Here is a 27,391-nt window from a genome sequence, read left to right on the forward strand (position 1 = left end):
AAATTTCCTTTCAACTCACCCTTACGAATTTTTTTACCAATATATCCGGAGCCTCCGAAATAAGCTTGGAACCCTCGAACAACGCTTACTGTCCAACAACGTGATGTAATTTGTCAGAAACATGGCTTGAACCTGACAAAGAGTCAATAGCCTGTGCTCCGACCGCTGGATTTTTATCGTTCTTCACATCAAGATCTCAATCCAGAGGCGGCGGTGTTGCCATCTTCTTCAGATTCCAACCTGAAATTTGCGCACATCACATCTAGCAACTCCTTATTTTGTGAAGCAATACTCGTGACTGTGAAGTTTAATGTCTGTTTAATCGATTTAGTGGGAATCTACATACCCCCAGTTCCAGATATTGCAACAACTGACGATGCTACCGGCTGGATAATGAGTAAGTTACACCCCCTCTGCTACTCACCTGCTCTGCGGCGATATTAACCCACCGCATCTGAGCCCTCTCCTTCAGCGACTAACGAACAATCTCTGTCCATTAAAGTTTACAATTGTCAATGAGGAACCAACTAGAGGCACTAATCGTCTCTATGTTCTGGCATTTGCAGAGTTCCACCAGAAACGTCCTTCCAATCAGATCACGACCCAATTGCAATACTTCTTGTACTGCCTATTCCCAGCTTAAACTGCCATAATACTGTGAAAAAGAAAATCATATTTTCTCCGACTTCTCTTGATCCCAATAAGTGCCTCGTGGCAGCACAGTGTATGCCATGGCATGTGTTTGATGGATGTGACACAATCCTCGCAATTGATCTAATCACAGGATAAATACAGTCACCCTCTACAGTATACGTCAGCCAACACCGTACGCATTTCTCCAAGGACTAGAGCTTGGTGGACCAAATATTTAGCGCGGTTTCCACAATAAGCAGTACCTTCACAGGCAATGGAAAATCTCTGGCACAACCGAAGATCGGAATCTGTATTCCCGAGCAAGAGCTATTTTCAACCCACTCAAGGCATCAGCCATAAAGTGATACACCAATGCTACCTTGTCTAAAATAAAATCGCCATACTCAACCAGACACACTGTCATCAATTCAAATCTTGATCTAGATAACTGGATGGACTACATTGCAAGAGTCAAAAGCCAATTCCACTTCTGCAGAAATTCCTCTCCAAAATTCTCAATTTGCTCGTATTGATGACCTCTCCATCATTTCTATCACCAGACAGCAACTAAAAAATGCTATAAACTCCGTGCGTCCATCTAGTACAGCAGGCCGAGATAAGATACCTCATTTCATAATTAAGTGCCTTAACCCCTACATCCTAGAAGCATTGCTCTCAAGTTCTTTCCACAGGAGTTTTCCCTGCTCAATGGAATGAATACTCTATGAGACCACTGCCTAAGGTTCAAGTGCCAACAATCACAAAAGATTTTAGATCAATCTCAACTTCTTCTACCCTCCTCAAACGCCTAGAAAAGGTACTCCTTCTGGCATTAAACAAACAGCTGATGCCACAGAAGCAGTTCCATTTATTATTATTATTATTATTAAAATCAGTTTATTTCCAAAGAAACCTCGGGTCACCCAAGGATGGCTCTGTGCCAGAAGGGTGTGAATATTTACAGACTAAGGTGCGAGGAACACATATACAATAAACAAGAGTACATGCATGCTCGACCCGAGACATTTACAGGATTAAATATACAATTGCATGAACACAAAACAGTCTTTGTCAAATACAAAAAGGCAAGTTAAAAAAAAAAAAAAAAAAGTCGGTCATGTCCAGGAGCAGGTGAATATAATAGATTCATTATCTGGTAGCAGTTCTTGAGGATTTCCTTCCTGTAGGGCTTCTCTTCACAGAACCTATCAGGGTGGATCCTAAATTTCTTGAAGTTCTGAAGACAATTGGCTAGAAACATGTTCCTTAGGGAATCGATGCTTGACAGCGTAAGATGCAGAGGGAGACAGGAGTCGGGGTACTCCCCTCTTGCCCTTTTTGGGCCAGAGATTAATGTGGATACCGATGGAGCATCAATTCGCCCCGTTATAAGCCGTGCAAGCGTGAGTGCATTTTTTATCACGATGATATTTCAGGAAAAGTGCAAATGTATCTCCCATACATAAGGGTGGCTCTAAAAGTGAAGTGGGAAATTATCGACCTGTCAGTCTGACTTCAGTAGTAGGGAAAATCATGGAGGCAATGATCAAGGGTGGAATTCAGGATCATTTGGATCGAATTGAAATTCTCAAGGATACTCAGCATGGTTTTGTAAAGGGAAAATCATGTTTAACAAATCTGGTTCGCTATTTCGAAAGGGTCACTCTCGAGCTGGATTTAGGGAATAATTTCGACATTGTTTATTTAGATTTCAGCAAAGCTTTTGACTCAGTCCCACATGAGCGGTTGCTTTATAAGCTGGAACAGGTTGGAATCACTGGGAAAATCCTTAGATGGATAGAAGGATGGCTTCAGGGTAGGAGGCAGAGGGTTGTGATAAATGGCTATTCCTCAGATTGGGTTGATGTAAGAAGTGGGGTTCCCCAAGGATCAGTATTAGGGCCACTGTTGTTTTTAATTTTCATTAACGACATTGATGAAGGGATAGAGGGCGTGATGTCTAAATTTGCAGATGACGTTAAAATTGGTAGAGTAGTTAATGATCACTGTCAAGCTGAGCTTCTTCAGAGAGACCTAGATAGACTTCAGGAATGGTCAGAAAAATGGCAGCTGTGCTTTAATCCAACAAAGTGTAAGGTATTACACCTGGGAAACAGTAATCCCAAAATAACGTATTCACTTGGTGGAGTTCAACTAAACCCAGTACTGGAGGAAAGGGACTTGGGTGTTACGATACGGTCAGACATGAAATTCTCTGAGCATTGTAAACAGGTTGCAAGGAAGGCCCATGGTGTCCTATCGATGATCTATCGAACTTTTGCAAGTAGAGATAGGGACGTGATAATCCCATTATATAAGGCTTATGTTAGACCACACTTGGAATACTGTGTTCAAGTATGGAGACCGCACCTAAAGAAAGACATCGAGCTTCTTGAAAGGGTGCAACGAAGGGTAACTCGCCTGGTGAGATCGGCAAAAGGGCGTCCTTATGAAGAAAGACTTCGAATATGTGGGTTGCAGAGTTTGGAAACTAGACACCTTAGAGGAGATTTGATTGAGGTGTTTAAGGCTCTGAGAGGCATCAGTAAAATGAATGAGGACGAAATTTTCAAGATTATAAATGATGCTAGAACTAGGGGACATAAATTCAAGTTACGGGGGGAAATGTTTAGATTGGACTGCAGGAAGTTTTATTTTAGCCAGCGAGTTATAAATTATTGGAATAAGTTGCCTTCATGGGTGGTAGAGGCCGACAGTTTGGGGAAATTCAAAGGTCATCTGGATAGTACTTTCGGGTAGGGAAGCACATAGGATGATAGGATTCATTTCCTTTTTATTTATTTTTTATTTTATTATTATTTTTTTTATTTATTAATTATTATTATTTAGTTATTTATTTATTTTTTGTTTTTATCATTGTTTTGTTCGGATTTTTTTTTTTTTTTTTGGCTGGTGCAGCATAAGCCATAGGCTTTCTTGCACCATACGGCCGTTACTAATACTAATACTAATATGTCTCCAGGGAGTGATGCCCAGATTTGCTTGTAGGATCGATTTGGAGATAGTTAGGGGGTAGCCTACCACCCTGTTTATCCATCTAAGCAACCAGTACTCTAAACTGAGATACTTGTGAAGGTATGAGGCAGGGTCACATGACCAAATTTCTGATACATAGAGAGGGATCGGCATAATGCACCTCAGGATATGCCGAACAAGCAGCGCTTGCTGATGCAGACCGAGCTCCTGATGTACTGCCCAAAGAGCCATGTACGTCTTCTGCCTCATCCTGACAAAGTGAGGCTGAAAGGTGAGCCCAACATCCCAGGTGAGGCCAAGGTCAGTATGGGAGGTCACTTTTTTTGCACTGGCTCCACATTAACAAAGATTGGGATACCATTTTTTATGCTCTTCTTGGTTATCGGCAGGTGTGCTGATTTTTGGAAGGGCTCAGATGCAGCCCAGTTGTGGCAAGATAATTTTCCCAGCTCAATATCTGCCTAGAAGCTTGTTTGTTGATATGAATCTGATGATTATGATCTGAGATCACGTAGAACTTCAGATCGTCGGCGTAAGAGACAAAGTTAGGATTCTGAGCTACGAAAGGCTCCAAAACTGCTGCAAACAGGATAGCTGTCAGCACGCTTCCTTGCGGGATGCCTCTTGAGATGTCAATAATTACTTGGAAGTCGTTGTGGGTCAAGAGGCATCCTGCAAGGAAGCGTGCTGTCAGCTATCTGGTTGAAAGGTGTCTAGGAAGTAAAATTGGCTTCAAAATAATGAAGTAAGGTATCTAACAGGCCGAAGTAGTGTTTCAGAATGGTAAAAAGAGCTGGGAGGTGTATTCTGTCGTCATAAGCCGATTTAATGTCCAGGGATATGATATCAATCTGTGATTTGCTGTTAAGGGTCCCACTGAATTCTGGAGAGGGTATCAAAAAGATTGGTAGTTGTCGATCTCCTGTGCAAAACGGTATGCAGGTACTCGGGCCTATGTCCAAAGCAATGCTCGGCAATTGCTGGCTGAATTACTTTTTCAAAAATTTTGAGTAAAGAACAACTGATGGAGATTGTTCGCAGATCTTTAGATTTGGGTTTCTTGATCTTTGGAATGGGCTTAACATGGTAAGTTCTCCAAATTGAAGGAACTGTTCCAGATTGCAAGATTTGTCTGAAAAGGTGAAGAAGATCAACTACATATACGCTGCAAATTTTGATAATAAAGAGTGAGAAATCATCCGGACCCACAGTAGCTTTGTTGGGTAGTTTATTAATGGAATCAATAGGGTCTCCCTAGTTATTTCGATGTCAGTCAAGTGTGCCCTAGGTAACCAGTCCTTCTGTGAGAAAGAGGAATCAGAATCAGGAAAATCTGTTTGCAGAAAGCTGAACTGTGCCCATTTCTGGACAAGCTTTTGATCAGTGGTTAGATGATGATGATGCGAAAGGACCTTCTACCCCTCTTCAACCTGTCTAGAACAGCTTGGTTAAGGATTTGCCTTTTCTTTTTCAAGAAGCATGCTCTTTCTTTCTTAAAGATGGAAAGGTCTGAAGGACGTTGGGTTCTGCCATTCCCAGTAGGCCTTCGTCTTCCTGATGAAAGCCGTCTTAGTTTCCTTATTAAAACCCCGATTCGACCTATTTCTAATCCAGGTGATTCTGGCTGCACCACACAGTGCAATTAACTTGTTGTTCGGACAAGAGCATAATGGCATCCTCCAACGGCTCAGAATAGAGACGTCCCCAGTCAAACCCAACAAGCATTGGAGAATGATCTCTGACTTCAGATATTTAGTAGAGAAGGCTATCCTAGGCAAGTCAGTGGAGTACTAATCAGGGAACCCAAGGGAATTGCTCTGTTAGGATAGTTTACATGCAATTGGCAAGTGATAAGATTGGAATCGCAAAAGTTGCTAGATAGGAGTTTGATGTCTTGCAAGTTGTGGAAGATTAGGTCCAGCGCTTGACTCGCTTTAGTTGGTTGTGTCACTAACTGTGTATGATTAAAGGCCAACAAGATCATCCCCATGCCTGGGCAGAGGCAAGTTACAATCACCTGCTACAACAGTTGGAATTTTAGGCAAAGTTGAGTTGGTTGCTAACCAGGTGAGCAGACCAGCCTTAATTGGTCTGGAGGAATGTACACCAGGCAGCACTGGATTTGTTGAAGGGGCCTCCTCAGATTCGTGCAGACTGCCTCAAAGTTTCTCGACAGGCTCACTCGTGTCCTTATTGGCTGGAATCGATCGTTAAATAGGATTTCAACACCTCCGCCCCGCCCGCTAATCCTGAGTCCCTATGTGTTTGTAAAGGGTATTAAAAGGGGCAAGATCAAGCTGTCTATCCACCGTTAACCATGTTTCTGTAAGGCAGATGACATCAAACTCATTAAGTAATAGAAGTCTGGGAGAATGAAGCTTGCTTTTTAGGCTGTGTACATTCTGCATAAACCAAAGAATCTCTCTTTCGTGTGAACCTGATAGCATGTCATCCTTTTGTAGTTGTGGCTGTTTACCTCGACTGGGTCCATTTTAGGCAATCGATCTGCTCCTCTCTTGGAACGGCTTTATGAGGGTGCCTACGGGCCAGCAGCTAGAATCCAAGATGAAATGTTTTGCATTCGCAGGGCAGCAGATGATAAAGGGAAAATAGGTTGGATATCTCGTTTTGATAGGCTTTGCATCTAAGTTGATTCCATGCTCTTGGGCAAAGAGTGCCCTGATACTTTCAGCTTTAGTTGCTGGTCCCAATCTGGAAACAAAAATTCTCTCTCGGATCTGGACAGCAGAAATATTATATATCTCCTCAAGTCTCCTCGACAGAGGATCCGAAGTAGGTTCGGTTGGAACCGACCTACATTTGTATTAGGCTCCTGGGGTGGAATTCTGTTCGCCTATTCACAGTCAAAACGCTTTGGGTGCAAGACATTTGTGTGGGTATGCCTGGTAAATTGTGCATGAGAGTTAAATTGATCAGAGAGACAGAACGCATCTGCTTGAGCATAGATCCACTCCTCCGTTTTGACATGGAGTTTCTCTCAACTCCAGCATGTTGTAATAGTGGTGAGTCTGGCTCAGAACCTGGCCACCAGGCTTCTCCTGATGTCATCTGCTTGGTTGGTACAGCTCAGATTCACCAGGAATCATGCTATCCTGGGTAAAAGGACTGTCAGCCTTGAAGGTCGGACAGTGCCCATGGGAGCCGCTGTGTGGGGCATGAGGACCCAAGGGGTTCAAAACCGCGGGTGGGGCTACAATCTGTTGAGTTGTCAGTAAAAACAGGCGAACTGTACAAATTTTTGGGATCTGTTGTTCCTTGCTGAACACGCCCAAATTGTGTTGTGGTCTTGGAAGTGCATAATCTGCTTCCTGTAAGTGCTCCCGAGGTTCCAGATGCTCCATCGCTGACGTTTCACTAAAGGGAAAACAGCATTCACTACTAAAGATTTTGAGATCTCTGAGTTGTTCATTCAGTACAAGCACTTGGTCGAGAATTTCTGTATTTTGGGCTCCGAGTTTTGTTTTCATCATTGAGGGAGGCAAGAGAGTAAATTATTGAGGACAGAACCTCGCCGACCGGGCTAGCCGGGTGGGTAAAGTGCCTGCCTCCTGGCAACCCAATGGTCGCGGGTTCGAATCCTGCCTCGGGTTTGGATCAGAGTAAAATGCAAAAACCCTGGGAGGTGTAATATGGCCACAGAAGCCGATGCGCCAACAACTAACAAAAAAAGAAAAAAAAAAGACAGAACCTCCCCAAAAATGATCTTTAATCTTTCAGAGAGGGTATTGAGTATAGACGGGTTGTCACTTATAGCGCTTTTAATTGACAAACTATCAAAGGGGCTATTACCCTGCAAGCCCTTCACGAAGGTGGCAGAAGCAGTATCAAAATCTCAATCCGAAAAAGCAACATCTTTCCCAAAGCATAAGCTTGAATCTCCAGGTATTCTTGATGCAGACAAAGCAATACTACCTTCAATTGAACCCCGCACCTCAAGGAGGCTAGAGGGGTTGGATGGGGTTTCTTCTGCAAGAGTGATAATGGATATCGCTTCCTTCAAGATGTTGGCACACAATAGCCTTAGATGCTGATGCGCCATAAAACTCCTAATAACCAACCATCCTTTGAGATATCCGTGCTTTTTCAGTTACTTGCGCAAATGTTGGAAACCACGGGTGGCATTCGACCCTAACACTATACACTGAGTGATCACTAAATTATGACCACCCTATGATAACTGAATGCGACACGTTGACGTGAGGTACGAGATTGCGCAGTTAATCAACGTCCGTAGCACAGATAAGGTGTCAGTATATCAGTAGGTAGTAAAATTCCGAGCGTGATGGGTAAAAGGAAGGATTTATCGGACTTTGAAAAATTACAGATTATGGGAGCTATATGAACTGGGGCCTCGATTTCCCAAACAGCTGAACTGTTCAAGAGCCGTAGTTGTTAAAGTGTAGCAGGACTGACGTCAAAATGGTCAAACAAAGACCTGATGACTAAACTGCAAAGGTCAGCGAAAAGTCGATGTTAGAGGTGAGCACCGGGTCCGATAACTTGTACAGGCAATAGGCGCAGCACTGTTAAAGAGTTGACTACCCAGTACAACATGGGCCAACCAGGAACAATATCTGCCATGACCATGCATCGCACGCTTGCACATATGGGTTATACCAGCAGACGACCCATACAGCATCCTCTCCTAACCAAGGTTCATTGGCGTAAAAGACTTGCCTGGTGCAAAGAGCATGCAAGTTGGACATTAGAAGACTGGAAGGTGTGCTGTTCAGATGAGTCACGTTATTTACTCGGTGTACAGATTTGGTGTCAACATGAGGCTCTTGATCCATCATGCATAGTATCAGAAGTGCAGGCTGGTGGAGGCAGTTGTATAGTGCGGACAAGTTTCGCTGGCAGGAACGTGGACCCCTGGTGCATTGGAACAACGTATCAGTGGTCTCCGCTATCATCAACTGCTTGCTGACTGTGTACACCCCACTATGTTACACTTTTTCCCGAATGGCGACGGTGTCTTCCAAGATGACGATGTGCCAAGGCATCGGCACTTCTTGGGCAGGATTGGTTTAAGGAACAGAGTTCTGACTTCCAGCATATCGATTGGCTCTGAACTCCCCCGATATCAATCCCATAGGGCACTTGTGGAACACTATGGAAAGGCATATCAGGCGTCTGGATGCACCAATCACCTCCATACTGCATTGCTAGCCCCGGTACACAGCTTGGTTGGCCATACGTTCTCAATGCTTCCGACATCTTGTTGAATCAATGCCACGTCGGATAGCTGCTGTACTGAGGGCAAAAGGTGGACCTAGGAAGTATTAGGTAAGTGACCATAATTGAGTGATCACTCAGTGTATATCCCATATAACAAATGCATTTTGAACATTTCTACAACTCACAATGCATGCAAAACACATTATTTGCGAAATTCTGAAGTGATGCAGTTTTTGTCCCCACTGTAGAGCCACCATAACAAACCTCATGGTGGAACAGACATCAATTCTTCAGGCCTTTGAAACTAAATCCGAATTAGTTATTGTGTACGCTGATATTGAAGCCTTTTCACAGCCTAGATATCAGAACCCTTCTTAGTCTTTTGCAATCCTTCTTCAGGATTAATGGCGACCTATTAGCTTTCTTCACCACTTTATTGAGGAACAGAAGTGTCCACCTCATAATGAAGAAGACCCACTTTACAAGGAAAATCAATGCAGGAGTCCCATAAGGTGGCATCTTGTCTAGCCTCCTTTTCTCAAGCATACTAATTCCTTGCATGCATCCCCATGATGATGCTCTAATATATGCCGATGATATAAAGTTTCTTACCTTAATCCCACCGTCTGCAAACCCAACAGCAATATCATCTTCAATCACAAAGAACTTGATGGCTCTTTCAACTTACTTGAAGATGTTTCAGTTAAACCTTAGCCCTTCAAAATCTGCAATAAATAATTTACTCATTGAAACAGCAACCAACAGTAATTCAGCTATCAGTTTCTGGGACTCTCACCCAGTGGTTACCAGCCATAAGAACCTCGCTGTCTATTTTGATCCGAAGCTGACATTTGATGCGCATACAGAGTACTTCTGGAAACGATTTATCACCCTATGCTAGAAAGCGAAGCAACACTTATTTCATTCCAACGATGCCACAACCACCACCAAATATCTTCAGACCAGTGTTTATCCAGTTGTTTTATATGCTGCTGAAGGCATCTTTGGGCACCTGCGTCGCCGTCACTTCAAAAACCAGTGTTTGTGTGTGAATACTGGACCCTGAAATGTCCCATACATAAGCATCACCGACCCCTCAATTGAGAACTACCGATATGGCGAAGCAGCTAAATGTACCCAGGCTCGCAAAGTTAACTGACAGTAGGAGTTTCATGACAGCAGTAAAAATGTACACAGGAGTGATAAACGCCCCAAACATCAGGGATTTCTGTCAGTGCAAAATCCTCCAACATCCTTGCTCCACACTAATTCCCAAATACAACTGCCTGAAACTTTCTAATCATTTCCTAACTGCACAAATACAATCCCAAAATTCAGGCACTGCTCTGTCTTGCAATAATCAGGCTTAATGTCCAAGTTTGCAGATGATACAAAGGTTGCCAGGGTTGATAATCACAGCAAATCCAATATGCTACCTCAACAGGATCTAAAAAAGTTAGGCAGATGGGCTGAGAAGTGACAACTGAAGTTTAACATTGACAAATGCAAAGTATTGCATTTGTCAATGGGCAACAGTAACTCCAGATAAACGAACCAACTGTGTGGGGTTACACTCAGGGAGGTGGAAAATAAAAAAGACAAGGGGATAATTGTGCAGTCAGATATGAAGTTCTCTGAGCAGTGCAGATGGGCTGCCAGAGCAGGTCATTTTGTCAATGATATATAGGAATTTTTCTAGCAGAGACAAGGAGGTGATTATCCCTTTGTGTAAGGCAATGGTCAGGCCAAACCTTGAGTATTGCATACAGGTCTGGAGGCCCCCTTTTAAGAAGGATGTAGAGTTGCTATAATGAGCACAGAGAAGGGCAACAAGATTGGTGAGAGGAACAAAGGGGTGTGCTCACGAAGATAGGCTTACGTGCTGCAATGTGCAGCATCTTGAGACTAGGCACCTGTGAGGTGAATAAGGCCTTGAATAGTTTCAGCAGGCTCGATGCTGATGAGATACTTCCGCTTGCTCAGATTAAGAATCTAATGGGGCATAGATTCAAATTGAGGAAAGACAGTTGTAGAATAGAAGTGCGGAAGTTTGCCTTTAGCCAGCAGGTAGTTGGTAGCTGGAACAGACTTCCATCCGCTATTGTGGAAGTTGATAACTTAAACGAAATCAAGGAAGAAGTGGACAAACCTTCAGGGCAAATGGATGGATTAAATTGGAAGGGGTTTTTTTTTTTTTTTTTTTTGGCTGATGCTGTATAAGCTTGCTTTCTTGCATCATATGCCTAAACTAATGCTAATGTGCAGAAAATGACTACCGATTACAAATACCGTCACACTCTCCTCGAGTGGATAGCATCTGTTGAACAAGAATAAATTCTTCTAAATTGTGTTATGATGTTCATTTCTGTTTCTCTTTATATTTTCCTACTTATTATAATTTCATTTTTACATGTTTTAATTTTTGTGTATCTTATAATTTCCCATGTAACTATTCATTTTCCCCACATGTATCATTCCTTAATGCAAAACTCCTGGCCATGTCGACACGATGAAAGTTATTGTTTCTAGTATTTGTACTGTACTTAGTAACAATAAAGACATTTTATTTAAAAACTTTGTAGGATTCACAGCTAATGAAGCAAAAAATATGATTGGTAAAAACGTTGGGCTTATGGATATAATTATTATAATTCTTATTAGCCATATGGTGCAAGAAAGCCTGAGGCTTATGCTGCAGCAGCCAAAAAAAAAAAAAAATTCCTCTAGTTAGCATAGGTAGAGGCACATAATGCAAGTAAACAAGCTTATACAGCATCAGCCACAAAAAAAAAACTCTTCCCATTTCACTGATCCATTCTTTCCAAATGTTTGTCTAGTTCTGATTGAATTTATTTAAGCTATCAACTTCCACAACATCAGATGAAAGTTTGTTACAGCAATCAACTACCCGCTGGCTAAATGCAAATTTCCGCACATCTATCCTACATCTGTCTTTCCACAATTTGAATTTATGCCCTCTCAGGTCATTAGCATTAGCATTAGTAGAGGCATTTGATGCAAAAAAGCAAGCATATGCAGCATCAGCCAAAAAAAAAAAAAAAAAAAAAACCACTTCCACTACACCCCTCTGTTCGTTCAAAATACCTGTCCAGCTGAGCCATAAACTTATTTAGGCTATCAACTTCCACGAGAAGGGATGGAAGTCTGTTCCACCAACCAACCACCCACTGGCTAAAGGCAAATTTCCGCACATCTATCCTACATCTGTCTTTCCTCAATTTGAATTTATGCCCTCTCAGGTGATTGTTCTGAGCAAGAGGAAGAATCCCATCAGCATTGAGCATGCTCAAACCATTCAAGGCTTTATACACCTCTATCAGATCACCTCGCCTGTGCCTAGTCTCCAGACACTGTAATTTGCAAAACTTAAGCCTTTCTTCGTAAGAGCACCCCTTTTTTACATTCACTAATCTTGTTGCCCTTCTCTGTACTTGTTCCAGCAGCTCTACATCCTTCTTGAAATGAGGCCTCCAGACATGTATACAGTACTCAAGGTGTGGCCTGACCATTGCCTTATACAAGGGAATAATCACCTCCTTATCCCTGCTAGAAAAATTCCTGTATATCATTGACAAGACACCATGAGTCTTGCAGCCTGTCTGCACTGCTCAGAGAACTTCATATCTGCCTGCACAACCACCCCCATGTCCTTTTCATTCTCTACCATTGTCAGTGTAACCACACAGTTGATACGTTGCTCTGGGACTGCTGTTTCCCATATGTAGTACTTTACATTTGTCAATGTTAAACTTCATTTGCCACCTCTCACCCCATCTGCTCAACCTTTCCAGATCCTGTTGCAGCAGCATAGTGTCAGTAGTGTCCTTGACAACCCTGCCAAACTTCGTATCGTCTGCAAACTTGGACATTAAGCTTGATATACCATCATCAATATCATTTATAAATACCGAAAACAATAATGGACCCAACACTGAACCCTGAGGGACTCAACTAATAACATTAGTCCACGATGAGCAGTGTCCACTGATTACATCTCTCTGTCTTCTCCCCCTCAACTACCCCTTTATCCACAGCAGCAATTTGCCTCCAATGCCACACTGCTCCAATTTGTGCAGCAGTCTTCTATGTGCAACAGTATCAAAAGCCTTTCTAAGATCCAAGTATATAATATCAAAGTTATTCCCTGCATCCAGTTCTTTTGTAACTGCATCATACTATCCAATCAAATTGGTCAGGCAAGACTTTCCCTTAACAAAACCATGCTGTGTCTGAGCTATAACTGAAGTCTTGTCTAGATGATCCTGCAGTGCTTCTTTAACCAGTGCCTCCATTAATTTTCCAGGAACAGAAGTTAAACTCACAGTTCTATAATTACTTGTGTCCGTCTTTGATCCTCCTTTGTGAATTGGGGTCACATTTGCACATCTCCAGTCTGTGGGTACCTGCCCTGAGTTCAAGGAAGCTCTCATAATTATGGCTAAGGGTTTGCTTACTTCCTTTGCCACCTCCTTTAATATAACTGGATAGATCCCTTCAACAATTTCTCTTCCAGTTTACTCTCAGTTATTACAAGATTATCTAGCTTACTGCCAGAGTTGAATACACCTCTGGCATTCCCCTCGCTGAATAACTCCTCATGTGTGAACTGTCTTTCCTCAGTTTCAATCTATGCCCCCTCAGATTTGTAATCTGAGCAAGAGGAAGAATCCTCTCGGCATTAAGCCTGCTCAATCCATTCAAGGCCTTATACACCTCAATCAGATCACCTTGCAGGTCTAGTCTCCAGAAGCTGCAATTTGCAGAACTTAAGCCTTTCTTCTAAAGAGCACCCCTTTGTTCCCTTTGCCAGTCTTGTTACCCTTCTCTGTACTCGTTCTAGTAACTCTACATCCTTCCTAAAATGAGGCTGGCTTTGAGACCTGTACGCAGTACTCAGGGTGTGGCCTGACCATTGTTTTATACAAGGGGTAATCACCTCCTTATCCCTGCACGCAAAATTCCTGTAAATCGTTGACAAGGCCCCATGACCTACTCTAGCAGCCTGTCAGCACTTTCAGAAAACTTCATATCTGACTGCACAATTATCCCAAGGTCTGTTTCATTCTCTACTACCCTGACTGTATGAAATCTACCACATAGATGGTAGATTTCTCTGGGGTTACTTTGCATTTGTTAATGTTAAACTTCAGTTGCCACTTCTCAGCCCATGTACCCAACTTTTCCAGATCCCTTTACAGCAGCATACTGTCATTACTGTTATTAACAACCCTGCCAACCTTTGTATCATCTGGAACCTTTGACATTAAGCTTGATATACCATCATGAATATCATTGATAAATATGCAAAACAGCTGTGGGCGAACCTGGGAGACTCCATTAATAACATTAGTCCAAGAAGAGCAGCATCCACTGATTACCATTCTCTGTCTTCTCCCACTCAACCACCCTTTAATACATTGTAGCAACTTACCATTAATACTATACTGCTCCAATTTGTACAGTAGTCTTCCATGCGCAACAGTGTCAAAAGCTTTCCTGAAATCCAAGTATAAGATATCAAAATTATTTTTTGCATCCAGTTCCTTTGTGACCACATCATAGTATTCAATCAAATTTTTCAGACAATACTTCCCCTTGAAAAACTCATGCTGTGTCTGAATTTTTGATGCAGTCTTGTCTAAATGATCCTGCAATGCTTCTTTAACCAGTAACTCCAATATTTTCCCTGGAATTGAAGTCAAACTAACAGGTCCGATATTACTAGTGCCACCCTTTGATCCCCCCCTTTGTGAATTGGAGATAAATTTGCACATCTACAGTCCATGGGGACTTCACCTGAGTCCAAGGATGCTCTCATAATTATGGCTAAGGGTTTGCTTACTTCCTTTGCTGCCTTCTTTAATATAACTGGATAGATCCAATCCACCTCAGATTAAGTTCTTAACTTCAACAATTTCTCCACTACTTTGCTCTCAGTTATTACAAAATCATTTAACTCCCTATTAGAGTTTGATAAACAAATCGTCGCATGGGCGAATCGATCAAAAAATTCAGCCCCCATATCCAATCGATAGATCAACACGCCAGTGCAAAGGATTTGAACAGTGGTGGTCCTTATGCTGTTAAAAATATAAATACAATAGATAATAGCACTCATAATGAAACAACTTGACTTGATCGACTCGCCCCTGCGATGATTTGTCCAATGGTCGAAATGCTGTGATTCTCTGACCATTATTGGCCTCGTCATCCTCTGACGAGATGGGTCATAATGGTCAGTCTATTTTTTTATTTATTTAGTTTAATTTTGTATTGTAGTTGGTTTCCAATTATGTTAATAGTGATATTTCACGCAATTTGAACCTGGTGCTGCAGGTGGCGCTGCTAAATTTGCCTATTTCGATTTTTTATTCTAAAATTTTTTGGAGCCTAACTTGTACAATACTTTCTGTCTTGCTACCTTTTCTCCTCTTGCTTCATAGCATGGTCACCGAAATAATTTATTAAACTAATTATTGCCAAATGAATTTATTACACAAACTAGACCTTAAACGAGGTGTTGCAAATAAGAGTATCTTGTGGACAACTCAAAGTCAAAAATTGAGGATGGATCAATTTTAAATTTCAAAATGATATAATTTCAGTGACGTAAGTCCAAATGCACTTACATCATTGTAAGCTTCCCAAACTGTGCGGCATGGCACCCCAGGTTGCCACAATGAACTCATAGGGGTACTGTGGGATATTTTAATTTTTCGAGGGAAATACAGCGATACTTGACATCTGTCAGACACTGCGCGAACTACTAGCTCGAGGTAGTTCACAGTTCTAACATTACATCGCTTCATCACATCTTATGGCTTAGATCGTAGTGTACCTTCAACATTACTTATTAAGTTGTTTGGTCCTAACTACCTAATAAATGGAACTATTAGGTGTTTCTTTTCACCTAGGGGCACCGTTAAAAATTTACTGAGACACTAAGGGTGCTGTGAACTGGGAAAGTTTCGATACCTCTGCTGTAAGCGTTTGTACATACAGAGATTGTACTATATAATGTAATACAATCTATATCACATGTAGATGAATATTAATGCACACATTTTATATTTAATGTAACTACATATCAACAGACACAGTGTACTGTACAATGTGCAGTTGGCGCATAAAACAAATTCTCTCATTTGTTTATTTCTTTTGAATAAAAAGATTAAAGTTAAATAAATTGGGTATCTGGTATGTATACCATACCAGATACCCAATGTATACCAGATACCTATTCTATTTACAGAAGACTATATACACCGATGAGCCAAAGCATTATGACCAGCGAGTCAGTATACAAATCGAAGCAACTGAAGGTGAACTACAGCGCGTGTGCAGGTCAGGATACTGAGCTCCATTAATCAGTGTTACTCTTGTTCTTCAGATGGGAAAGGCAGAGGACTTAAGCAGTTTGACAAAGGCCAAACTGTAATGGCCAGACAACTGGGTCAAAGCATATCTGAAACTGCACAGCTGGCGGGGTGCTCATGGTCAGCCATGGTTAGAAACTACCGAAAGTGATCCGAGGAGGGGGAACCTATGAACTGTGGGCGAAGTTTGTTAGACAACCACAGCTCATTGATACACGAGGTGAGCGAAGGCCCTCTCGGATAGTACGTGGTAACAGAAGGGCGACTGTGGTGCAACTCCCTGGTAGTTGCACCACAGTCACCCTTCAGTTACCACGTACTATCCGACTGTGGTGCAACTCACTGGTAGTTGGAATGCTGGTGACGGGAATAATGTGTCACAACACACAGTACATTTAACCCTGCTGAAAATGGAGCTGTGTAGCCACAGGCCGCTCTGAGTGCCCATGCTAACCACGGTCCACCGGTGACAGTGGCTACAATGGGCACGCAAGCATCGAAACTGGACCTTGGGTGATTGGAAGAATGTCGTCTGGTCTGATGAATCACATTTCCTGTTGCACCCTGTGGACGGCCGGGAATAATGTGTCACAACACACAGTACATTGAACCCTGCTGAAAATGGAGCTGTGTAGCCACAGGCCGCTCTGAGTGCCCATGCTAACCACGGTCCACCGGTGACAGTGGCTACAATGGGCACGCAAGCATCGAAACTGGACCTTGGGTGATTGGAAGAATGTCGTCTGGTCTGATGAATCACATTTCCTGTTGCACCCTGTGGACGGCCGGGTATGTGTGCATCATTTACCTGGAGAAGTGAAGGCACCTGGATGCACCATGGAATGAAAGCAAGTCGGTGGCTGGGATAACCTGGGTTCAGCCGAGTCATGTGCCGGGAACTCGGACGTCTACCACCTACCCAAACATCATTGCTGACCAGGTACACCCTTTTGTGGCAATGGTCTTTCCCATCTGGTGGTGCTGTCTTTCAGCAGGATAATGCACCATGCCACACCAGATTGTTTGAGACTGGTTCACAGAACATGAGGAAGACTTCCAGGTATTGCCTTGGCCCCCAAATTCCCAAGACATCAATTCCATTGAGCTTGAGCATCTGTGGTTTGTGTTGGAACAGCAACTCCGATCTGTGGCATCTCAACCACGGACCTCACAGGAGTTAAAGGATCTGATGGTTAGGTGTTGGTACCAGATACCATAAGACACATTTAGAAATCTTGTAGCATGAGTGCCTCAATGCTTACGAGCTGTTTTGGCTGCACATGCAGGACCAACATCATATTAGGTAGGTGGTCATAATGTTTTGGCTCATCAGTGTATGTACTCATGTACTCTATACGTACATTTTACGCTGTATATACAATTCAATACTTTGACTAAATTTGTTCATATTTTACAAAGCTGACCCTTCATGTAAATACACTTTCTTCCATTACAAATGTTTTTCTTCAGAGCAGGATTTGACTGTTCATAACTGCATAAATCACAATCCAGCTGTTCTTTGAGTCCTGGACCTGTAATGGTTTCCACATTACCATAAAAATTTATAAAAAAAAGGGCCTAGGCCATCCCTTCTTTTTTCTCCAGGTGAGGCCCCTGTTTGCCTAGGCAAACAGGGGGTCCGCCTGGTGCAAGGAGGATTGTTTGCACTGCAAAAAAAAAGGAAACACAAAAACAAAAGAGAGCTTAGATGGCACTTCCCTAAGGATTTGATATAGTTGTAGGAAGATTACCAATAGAAACTGCGTGCTCCAGGTGTACATTCTCTTGTTGAGAATTTCTCCTTTGGAAAATTTTTGTGGCACATAGTTGAACATGGTAAAGGTGCATTTACTTTCAATTAATTTATGCTCTTCACCTGATTTTGTAATAATGAGAACCTGAGAACTGGTCAACTTACATGTGACCAGTTCTCAGGTTCTCTACAAAGGTAAGAATCAGAATTTGAGAGACCAGTTAGGTGGAAAGCTAGAAAAGCATTATGGCAGAACCAAGGTTTAATTTCTTTGTTAAAAGCAAAGTAGATCCTCGGAATTAATGCTTTGGTTACTAGACCATTGGTAGATTTTTATCATCCTGTCCCAGCATCTGGACTTTTCCATTTTGGAGTCAGCTTGTGAATTAAAACATTCGTTATTTCCCTTTTTCCGAATGAACTAACTGAGGCCTCTGTAAATGATATGTAGTTCCGGGAAAGAGATCCGGAAAAAGCTTGCAGAGCTGGAGTAGATACCATCCCGCAACAGGTCAGATGGATAAATAGCAAAACCTTAATGAACACGACCTTGCTTGGGGTACCCAAAATTACAGTAAAAGAAGCCAGACAAGTGGGCTTTGCCACCAAACTGCTGACCAAAATACGCACTGTCACCATCTAGGAAGCAGAATGCGATACTGTCATCCGTGTCACCACAGCAAAGGATGTTCAGAAACATTTGGGTAGCACTCACAGTTGTTATCCACATTCAATGCCTAAGTTCGTTTAGAATCAAATGTTTTTAATTTAATTCAGACTTTAGTGTGAGTAAAAACCAGTCATTGTAATGTGATTCTGGTTTTCACTCCCACAAATATTATACCATGCAATATATTTGGTGTCCTTTGTCTGTCATGCAATTCTGAAATTGTTTGGTTTCGTTATTTTTTTGTGCTTTATATTTCAGAAGGAAAAAAAGTTGAAATACAACTTAATTGCTTTATTTTGTACTTTCAGACGCGAGCTGCTGACTTCCCCAATTACTGCATATCCTGGTAAAGTGAGGTCCTTTTCTACTACTGCCATCCCTTCACCCACTTCCCATCCTCGAAACGACAAACGGGAACGCCAAACAGTGTGTAGCCTTCATCCTTTAACGCCTGCTGATGTTGAGGTGCTGCATACAGTTCACGATAATGCAAAACACTCAGGAGAAGAGAATGAAACTCAGAAGAACTGTGATGGTAATGGTGGTGAGATTGAAGCTGAAAATACGGAAGACGAGTCACACGAGGGTGATATTTCTCAACCTTTACCTCCTTTACCATTATTCCGTAAGGTCAATATCACTTCAGACTATGAAAGCAGCAATGAATCTCCGAGTGGGAGTGACAATAATGACGCTCTAGTGGTTGGGGATGATATCAGTGGCATACACTCCCGTCATCGTAAGCCCAAACATGTCGGTGTGCAAACTGGAGCTCCAAATGGAGATGGGTTCAACTTATGTAGTTTATGTGGTTCTTGTACCAGGTTAGAAACTAATACTTCAGATGAAGTTTGTAGAACACCTGAGGATAACAGCCAATCAAAGGAGGTAGTCACAAAACAAGAAACCCAGGTAATATCCAAAGGTGTTTGTTCTCACGCTCTCATTAATATTTTCATAACTGAGATATATGCATCTCTGGAAAGTAAATATTAAAAATTCTGCTTGTTTTCTCTAAGCTAAAGATTGTTAATATACTTAAATTTAAATATTGTTCTGTACTTATACTCACAAAAAAAGGAAGAAAAGAAAAATTACCATACCATTTTTATTATTTTATTGTGATAACAATATAAAAAACAGAATTGTTTATATTAACTAATTTTTATATGTATTTTGTGTGCCGAATCCAACAATAATACTATTTTTTCACTAGACATGTCAGTATTTTGTTAGCAGTTGGAGGTTTTATGTTTTTGCCACATGTATTCCATAAGTGAGTACTAATATTATTATTATTATTATTAGCCATATTGTGCAAAGAAGCCTGAGGCTTATGCCGCACCAGCCAAAAAAAAAAATTCCTGAGTTACCGAGAGAAAGAGAGAGACAGAAGTAGAAAGGAATCACCAAGAAAAAGAAGAATGATGATATCGAGGTCAGGACCCTTGGGTGTGCCAAGCCTATACTCACAAGGTGTGAGCCCCTTATTGCGATATATAAGAGCCCATTTTATTCAGTGGGTAGCGCAGTTGGTATAATCACGGTTCTCCTACCCCCACCGGGTGGAAAAGATCTGAGTTTGAATTCCATCAATGACGCAAGAAATTTTTATGGGTCTTTTTTTCAGTGTGCCTGAGTTAGTTGGTCTAGGGCAATGGTAGCTTGGTGGTTTTTTTCTGGAAACTTGAGTTTTTCATCCAAAAATTGACCACAGAACACATTCAATTTACACATATATTATATACGGTGCAATATGGCCTAAGTTGCTGATGCACCTAAAACAACGTGTGGTATTCGTATACTGTAATAAGTTTTGTTATTTGCTTTTTGCCCATTTGCTATAGCTATCAGATATTACATGTAATATCTGATAGCTATAGCAAACCCAGACCTATGTAATATCTACAGCTATGTTTGTAGATATTACATAGGTCTGAAGCATATAAAACAACATCGCTGGTGGCACTAAATTTTACAGCATATGAATCCTTTTTTGAAATGCCTATGAATGATCAACATAAGCTGCAACACCTCATTTCTGCTGTGGTAATTGCAAGCAATGGCAAATTATAAAACTATGGATCCCTCTGCCAAATGGCCCAAGTGATCTTTAACAAGTAGTAGTAGGTCTTAATGAAGAAATTAGTATTGATAACAATCCAGAAGAGCGGAGCCTTTATATGAAAGGTTCAAGTAAAAGCCGGAAAGCTGCGTTGCTTCATAATGGAAATTGTGATCTGACTGAGGTGTTGAGGCCTTGAATGGATTGAGTAAGCCGAATGTGAATACCATTCTTCCTCCTGCTGAGACTACACATATGAAGGAGAATAAATTTAAGTTGAGGAAATATGGTTGCAGGATAGATGTGTGGAAGTGTATGGTCTGAATAAATTCATGCACTTAAAAGGTATGGATAGCTGATGTGTGTGTGTGTGTTGTTTTGGCTGATGCTATATAAGCTTGCTTTCTTGAATCATTTGCCCCTACTACTACATCAGGGAATGACCACCGCATATCCGAGGAGCAATATGGCCTTAGTTGCTAATGCTCCTAAAAACAGACTACTACATAATGGCAAACAACAATACCAAACCAGCCGTTGGTCACATTCCTCAACTGTTCAGTTGCTCGCGGCATTTGCTGGCTCTATGGTAGTTTTGCCACTGTTTTAAGATAATATTAGAGGTATGGTTTCACAGTAGTCTTTATACAAATAGTTCAAGTAAAAGTCTAAAAGCTGTGTTGCTTCATAATGAAAATATGCTACCATCTATTTGTGCACCGCACCTGTTCATATTAAAGACTAAAACTGCGATGCGTGCATTAAAGATCAAGTATAATCAGTATACATGGGACATCTGTGAGGAATTCAAGATGCTGGAGTTTCCATCTGAATTTGCAAGGTAGTTTCACTAAGTTTCCTTGCCTCTGGGACAGCAGAACAGAATAGTCCATCAAAACTGAGTTGCAGCCTGGTACACACAATGTAGTAAAAAAACCATTAGTTCCAACAGTATTCTTCAACAACTCCTAATCAAGATAGGACTGGTCAAACAATATGTTAAAGCACAGTTTAAAATATAGACTGATGCAAAAGTGAAAGGTGCGTATTTATTAGTTAAAAAGTAAACATGTTGGCTTCGAAAAACCTGGAAGATAAAATGACTAATTCTAAGTGAAAAGCCAGTGTTTGCCTTAACCAGAAGAACCAGGTCATCAGCAAAACTGACCTTGTTGACTAGGCCAGTATTCAGCACCAGGCTGCACAAACAGAGATCCAGCACTGAACCGTGTACAGAAATGACAAATAGAACAGTAGGGGGGGGAGTACTTCTTATTTAGGAAGCATATTAAATCTAAGACAGTGCATCAAGTCAACATGAGTGACCAGAACAATGTTTTGGTGTGACAATAAGTACTGAGAGACACAAAAATGAGAGTAAGAGTGTGTTATAGGTCTAATAACTGTAATGAGCATAAAAAACAATTATACAGATATAGTATATGGATTGGCAAGTAAATCAGAATGTCTTATAATGGAGAATTTCAACTTTCATGATATTGACTGGAACTTGTGTGTTAGTCACTCACACTTTGGCAAGACTTGTGGATTAATTGGATGACTGCTTTCTACATTAGCATGTTGGGGGGGGGAGTAACAAGAGGAAGCAATACTCTTGATTTCATTATCAGTAGTGATTCTTCAAGCATTAAGAATCTGCAAGTAAAAGACCCACTGGGTAGCAGAGATCACAGTGTACTGATATGGGATTTACTAAAAAATAACTACTGTCAAGTGTAAAAGGAAGGGCTTTTACTTTTGTAAGGGTGACTATAGTGGTCTCAGAGAGTTTTTAAATTCTGTACAGTGGGACCAACTGATGATGTTACCAAGAGAAAATTCTAAATGGGAAGCATTCAGGAAAGTAATCAGAGAACCTACTAGGCCTTTCATAACAACTAAGAAATACATGAAATACTTTCAAGGCTTAGAACTAAATGGATGTCAATTAACTAATGTGATTTGTGGCAGAGAGAAACTGCATGGGATGCATATAAATTATCTGGTAATAAAAAATCCTATGGTCGATATAAACTAGTCTGCAATCAAGTCACGAAGGAAGTTATACAAGCTAAGGCAGATCATGAGAAGTTTCTGGGAAAGATTGCAAAGAAAAGCAACAAAGACTGCTTTACTTATATCAACAGTAAAAGGAAGGGGCTTGAATCACATTGGTCCACTTGATGGTTTAAATGTTGATGCACCTGCTCAGGTTGCTGGCAAACTGAATAGGTATTTTGTATCTACATTCATACATGAGGAATTTTTTAGGAAAGGGGATGCCACAAGTTTTTCAAATTCTAAAAAGAGCTAAATGATTTTGCAATAACTGAGAGGGAAGTGGAGGAGAATTTGTTGAAACTAAACATAAAAATGCATCTGAGGTGGACTGGATCTATCCAATTACATTGAGAGAGGCAGTAAAGGAGGTAAGCAAACCTTTAGCCATAATTAAGAGAGCATCTCTAGATCCAGAGGAGGTCCCTATGAACTGGAGATGTATGAATGTGTACCCAGTTCACAAAGAGGAGATCAAACAGTGACATGAGTAATTATAGAACTGTGAACTTCACTTCTGTTCCAGGAAAAATAATGTAGTAACTGGTTAAAGAAGTAATGTAAGACCATCTAGACATAAATGCAATTATACTAGTCACAGCATCGATTTGTTAAGGGGCAGTCTTATCTCAAAAATTTGACTGGATACAATATTACAGTAACAAGGAAACAGGATGCAAAAAAAATTTTGACACTAAAAGACAGATGAGCAGAAGTCTGTCTTCAGTGATCAAGTAGTTGCTCATTTGAACAAACTTTCATCGTTTGTTGTGGAAGTGGATAGCTTGAATAAATTAAAGGAAGAACTAGAGAAATTATGTGAGGGGATTGACAGGTGACGTGGGAAGTATTTTTATTTTCTTTTGGTTGATGCTTTATAAGCTTTTTTCATGCATCATTTGCCACTACATAACTAATACTATCTTGGGATTGCTGCTACCCATATGAGGACCCTTCATTTGCCAATCTTAAGCTTGAATCACAACTTCTTAGCCTATCTGCCTCATTTTCCTAGATCCTGTTGCAGAAGCATATGTTTATTAACTTCATTAACCACCCTGCCAACCTTATTATCATCTCAGACATTAAGCCTAACATATCTTCAAAACAAGCTGATATTGTGCAAAAAAGGACAGATGAAACAGGACCAGGGTATGTCTGCCAGGAGCAAAGGTTAATCACGTTGTAGGGCAGACACCATCCTTTAAGGATGGTGTCTGCCCTACAACGTTGTTGTACACGTTGGCACTAATGATATTAAGAGTAGAAGACAGGCAGAATTACTTAACAAGTACAAGACAATGTTGAAAAAAGAGCCGCGTTAGGGTTGAATTTGAAGAGTTGAAATGCTGCAATTCTGCCCAGCCATGATAGGAGGGAGTAGATGATGAGAGCCTTGTCGATCAATTCAGCCCTGGAGAGATTGTGCAAGGCTCAAGGGGTAGAATTTTTCTCAGCCTGGTCTGTGCAGGTTAACAGGAGAGACTGCTTCTACAGGGATGGAATACACTTAAATAGAAAGGGGGCAAGAATATTTGCTGATGCTATCGAGGCAGAGTTAGGCGGGTCGGAAAACTGCTAGCTTGGAGGACTACACGGATTAATAGATTAACAGTAGAAGCTGGCAGAGGTAAAAGTGATACTTGCACTACTTCTATTGAAATGCAATTGAGCAGCAGCCTGGAAAACAAGGCAATGGGAATTTCCAGGACTGCTGGAAGTCATAGTGGAACAAGTAAATAGATGGGCTGTGTTAGGGTAACTAAGAGTAGAAATAGGTGCATGTATACTTGCATGTACACCAATGCTAGGAGTATAGTTAATAAATTCAATGAGCTTGAAGTGCTAGTCAAGACATCAAAGGCAGACATTGTTCGGATATCAGAGACATGGTGTCACTCAGACATAAGCAGTGCAAAACTGGAATTTGGGGAGTACGATGTGTACAGAAAGGATAGACAGGACTGGAAGGGAAGAGGAGTATTCTGTTAGTTAAGAAACACATAAAATCTAAGGAAGTGCATCCAATTGACGTGGGTGGACAATGCAATGTTGAGTGTTTGGTGTGACATAAGCACTGGGAAAGGAAAAAAAGAGTAGGTGTGTGTGTGTGTTATAGGCCTAATGAATCTGATGAGTACAATGAGCAGCAATTGTGCAGAGAAATAGAGTGGGCCAGTAAATTAGTGTCTTATAATGGGGGATTTTAATTTTCCGGATATTGAGTGGAATTTGTGGGTTGGTCACTCACACTAGCAAGGCTTTTGTGGATTTAATGGATGATTGTTTTCTACAGCAGCACGAGGGAGTAATACTCTTGATCTTATCAGTATTGATTCTTCATGCATCCAGAATCTGCAGATAAAGGAACCACTAGGTGGCAGTGATCACAGTGTGCTTCAAGTGGGATTTACTCAAAGAGGTAACTACCATCAAGGGTAAAGGGAAGGGTTTTTGCTTTTGTAAAGGTGACTATGGTGGTCTGAGACATTATTTAAATTCTATACAGTGGGACCAACTGATGATGTTACCAACAGCAAATTCAAAATGGGAAGCATTCAAAGAATTAATCTTGGAAGCTAGTAGACTTTTCATACCAACAAAGAAATATTGTTCTAGATTTAGGCCTAAATGGATGTCAGATGAACTAATTAGACATGTGACAGAGAAGAAAAATGCATGGGATACATATAAATTAACATGTGACACATATAAATTAACATGTGACACAGACGCCTATGATAGATATAAGCTGGTCTGTAACCAAGTTACAAAGGAGGTTAGGCAGGTGAAAGCAGATTACGAAAAACCTTTGGCAAAGGATGCAAAGAAAAACAGCAAAGAGTTCTTTACTTATGCAAACTCTAGAAGGAAGGGGATGAATCAGATTGGTCCACTTCATATCGATGGTTCAACTGTTGATGATCCTGCTCAGGTAGTTAACAAACTAAATGAATATTTTGCATCGATGTTCACACATGAGGAGTTATTCAGGGAGGGGAATGCCAGAGGTGTATTCAACTCTGGCAGTAAGCTAGATAATCTTGTAATAACTGAGAGTAAAGTGGAGGAGAAATTGTTGAAGATAAACACCTCTGGATAGATTCCATCCACCTGGGGTGGATGGAATCTATTCAGTTATATTAAAGGAGGTGGCAAAGAAGTAAGCAAACCCTTCGCCATAATTAGGAGAGCTTCCTCGGACTCAGGGGAAGTACCCATGGCCTGGAGATGTGCAAATGTAACCCCAATCCACAAAGGAGGATCAAAGGGAGACACAGGTAATTACAGTTCTGTTAGTTTAACTTCTGTTCCAGGGAAATTAATGGAGGCACTGGTTAAAGAAGCACTGCAGGATCATCTAGACAAGACTTCAGTTATAGCTTGGACACAGCATGGGTTTGTTAAGGGAAAGTCTTGTCTAATTTGATTGGATACTTTGATGTAGTTACAAAGGAACTGGATGCAAAGAATAACTTTGATATCATTTTTTTGGATCTTAGAAAAGCCTTTGATACTGTTGCACAAATTGGAGCAATGTGGCATTGGAGGCAAATTGCTGCTATGGATAAAGGGATGGTTGAGTGGGAGAAGACAGAGTGGTAATCAATGGACACTGCTCTTCGTGGACTAATGTTATTAGTGGAGTCCCTCGGGGTTCAGTGTTGGGTCCATTGTTGTTTTCTGTATTTATAAATGATATTTATGATGGTATATCAGGCTTAATGTCCAAGTTTGTAGACGATATGAAAGTTGGCAGGGTTGTTAATAACACTAATGACAGTACACTGCTGCAACAGGATCTAGAAAAGTTGAGCAGATGGGCTGAGAGGTGGCAAATGAAGATTAACATTGACAAATGTAAAGTACTACATATGGGAAGCAGTAATCCCAGAACAACATATCAACTCTGTGTACCACACTGACAGTGGTAGAGAATGAAAAGGACCTGGGAGTAATTGTGCAGGCAGATATGAAGTTTTCTGAGCAGTGCAGACAGTCTGCAAGAGTAGTTCATGGTGTCTTGTCAATGATATACAGGAATTTTTCTAGCAGGGATAAGGAAGTGATTATCCCCTTGTATAAGGCAATGATCAGACCGCACCTTGAGTACTGTATACAGGTCTGGAGGCCTCATTTTAAGAAGGATGTAGAGCGGTTTGAACGAGTACAGAGAAGGGAAACAAGATTAATGAATGGAACAAAGGGTTGCTCTTATGAAGAAAGATTTAAGTTTTGCAAATTACAGTGTCTGGAGACTAGGCACCTGTGAGGTGATCTGATTGAGGTGTATAAAGCCTTGAATGGTTTGAGCATGCTCAATGCTGATGGGATTCCTCCTCTTGCTCAGAATAATTGCCTGAGAGGGCATAAAATCAAATTGGGGAAAGACAGTTGTAGGATAGATGTGTGGAAGTTTGCCTTTAGCCAGCTGGTGGTTGATTGCTGGAACAAATTTACATCTGTCGTTGTAGAAGTTGATAGCTTAAATAGATTCAAGGCAGAACTTGACAAACATTTGGAGCGAGTGGATAGGTGAAATAAGGGTTTTTTTTTTTTTTGGTTTTTTTTTGGCTGATGCTACATAAGCTTGCTTTCTTGCATCATGTGCCAATGCT

At 41.1% G+C, this 27,391-nt stretch overlaps 1 protein-coding gene across 1 annotated transcript in view; it reads left to right on the forward strand.

Annotated features, from left to right (window-relative positions):
• Positions 1-27,391, forward strand: part of LOC150076313 (cGMP-inhibited 3',5'-cyclic phosphodiesterase 3B-like) — a 290,459-nt gene that overhangs the window by 5,987 nt on the left and 257,081 nt on the right. Inside the window, exon 2 of the mRNA XM_090387318.1 lies at positions 18,908-19,561. Within this exon, the coding sequence (XP_090243444.1) occupies positions 18,908-19,561 (654 nt within the window). The remainder of the gene's footprint in view (positions 1-18,907; positions 19,562-27,391) is intronic.

The sequence above is a fragment of the Mastigoproctus giganteus genome, chromosome 13 (genome assembly GCF_048544385.1).
Source record: "Mastigoproctus giganteus isolate SK-2022 chromosome 13, ASM4854438v1, whole genome shotgun sequence".
Taxonomy (NCBI): Eukaryota; Metazoa; Arthropoda; class Arachnida; order Uropygi; family Thelyphonidae; genus Mastigoproctus; species Mastigoproctus giganteus.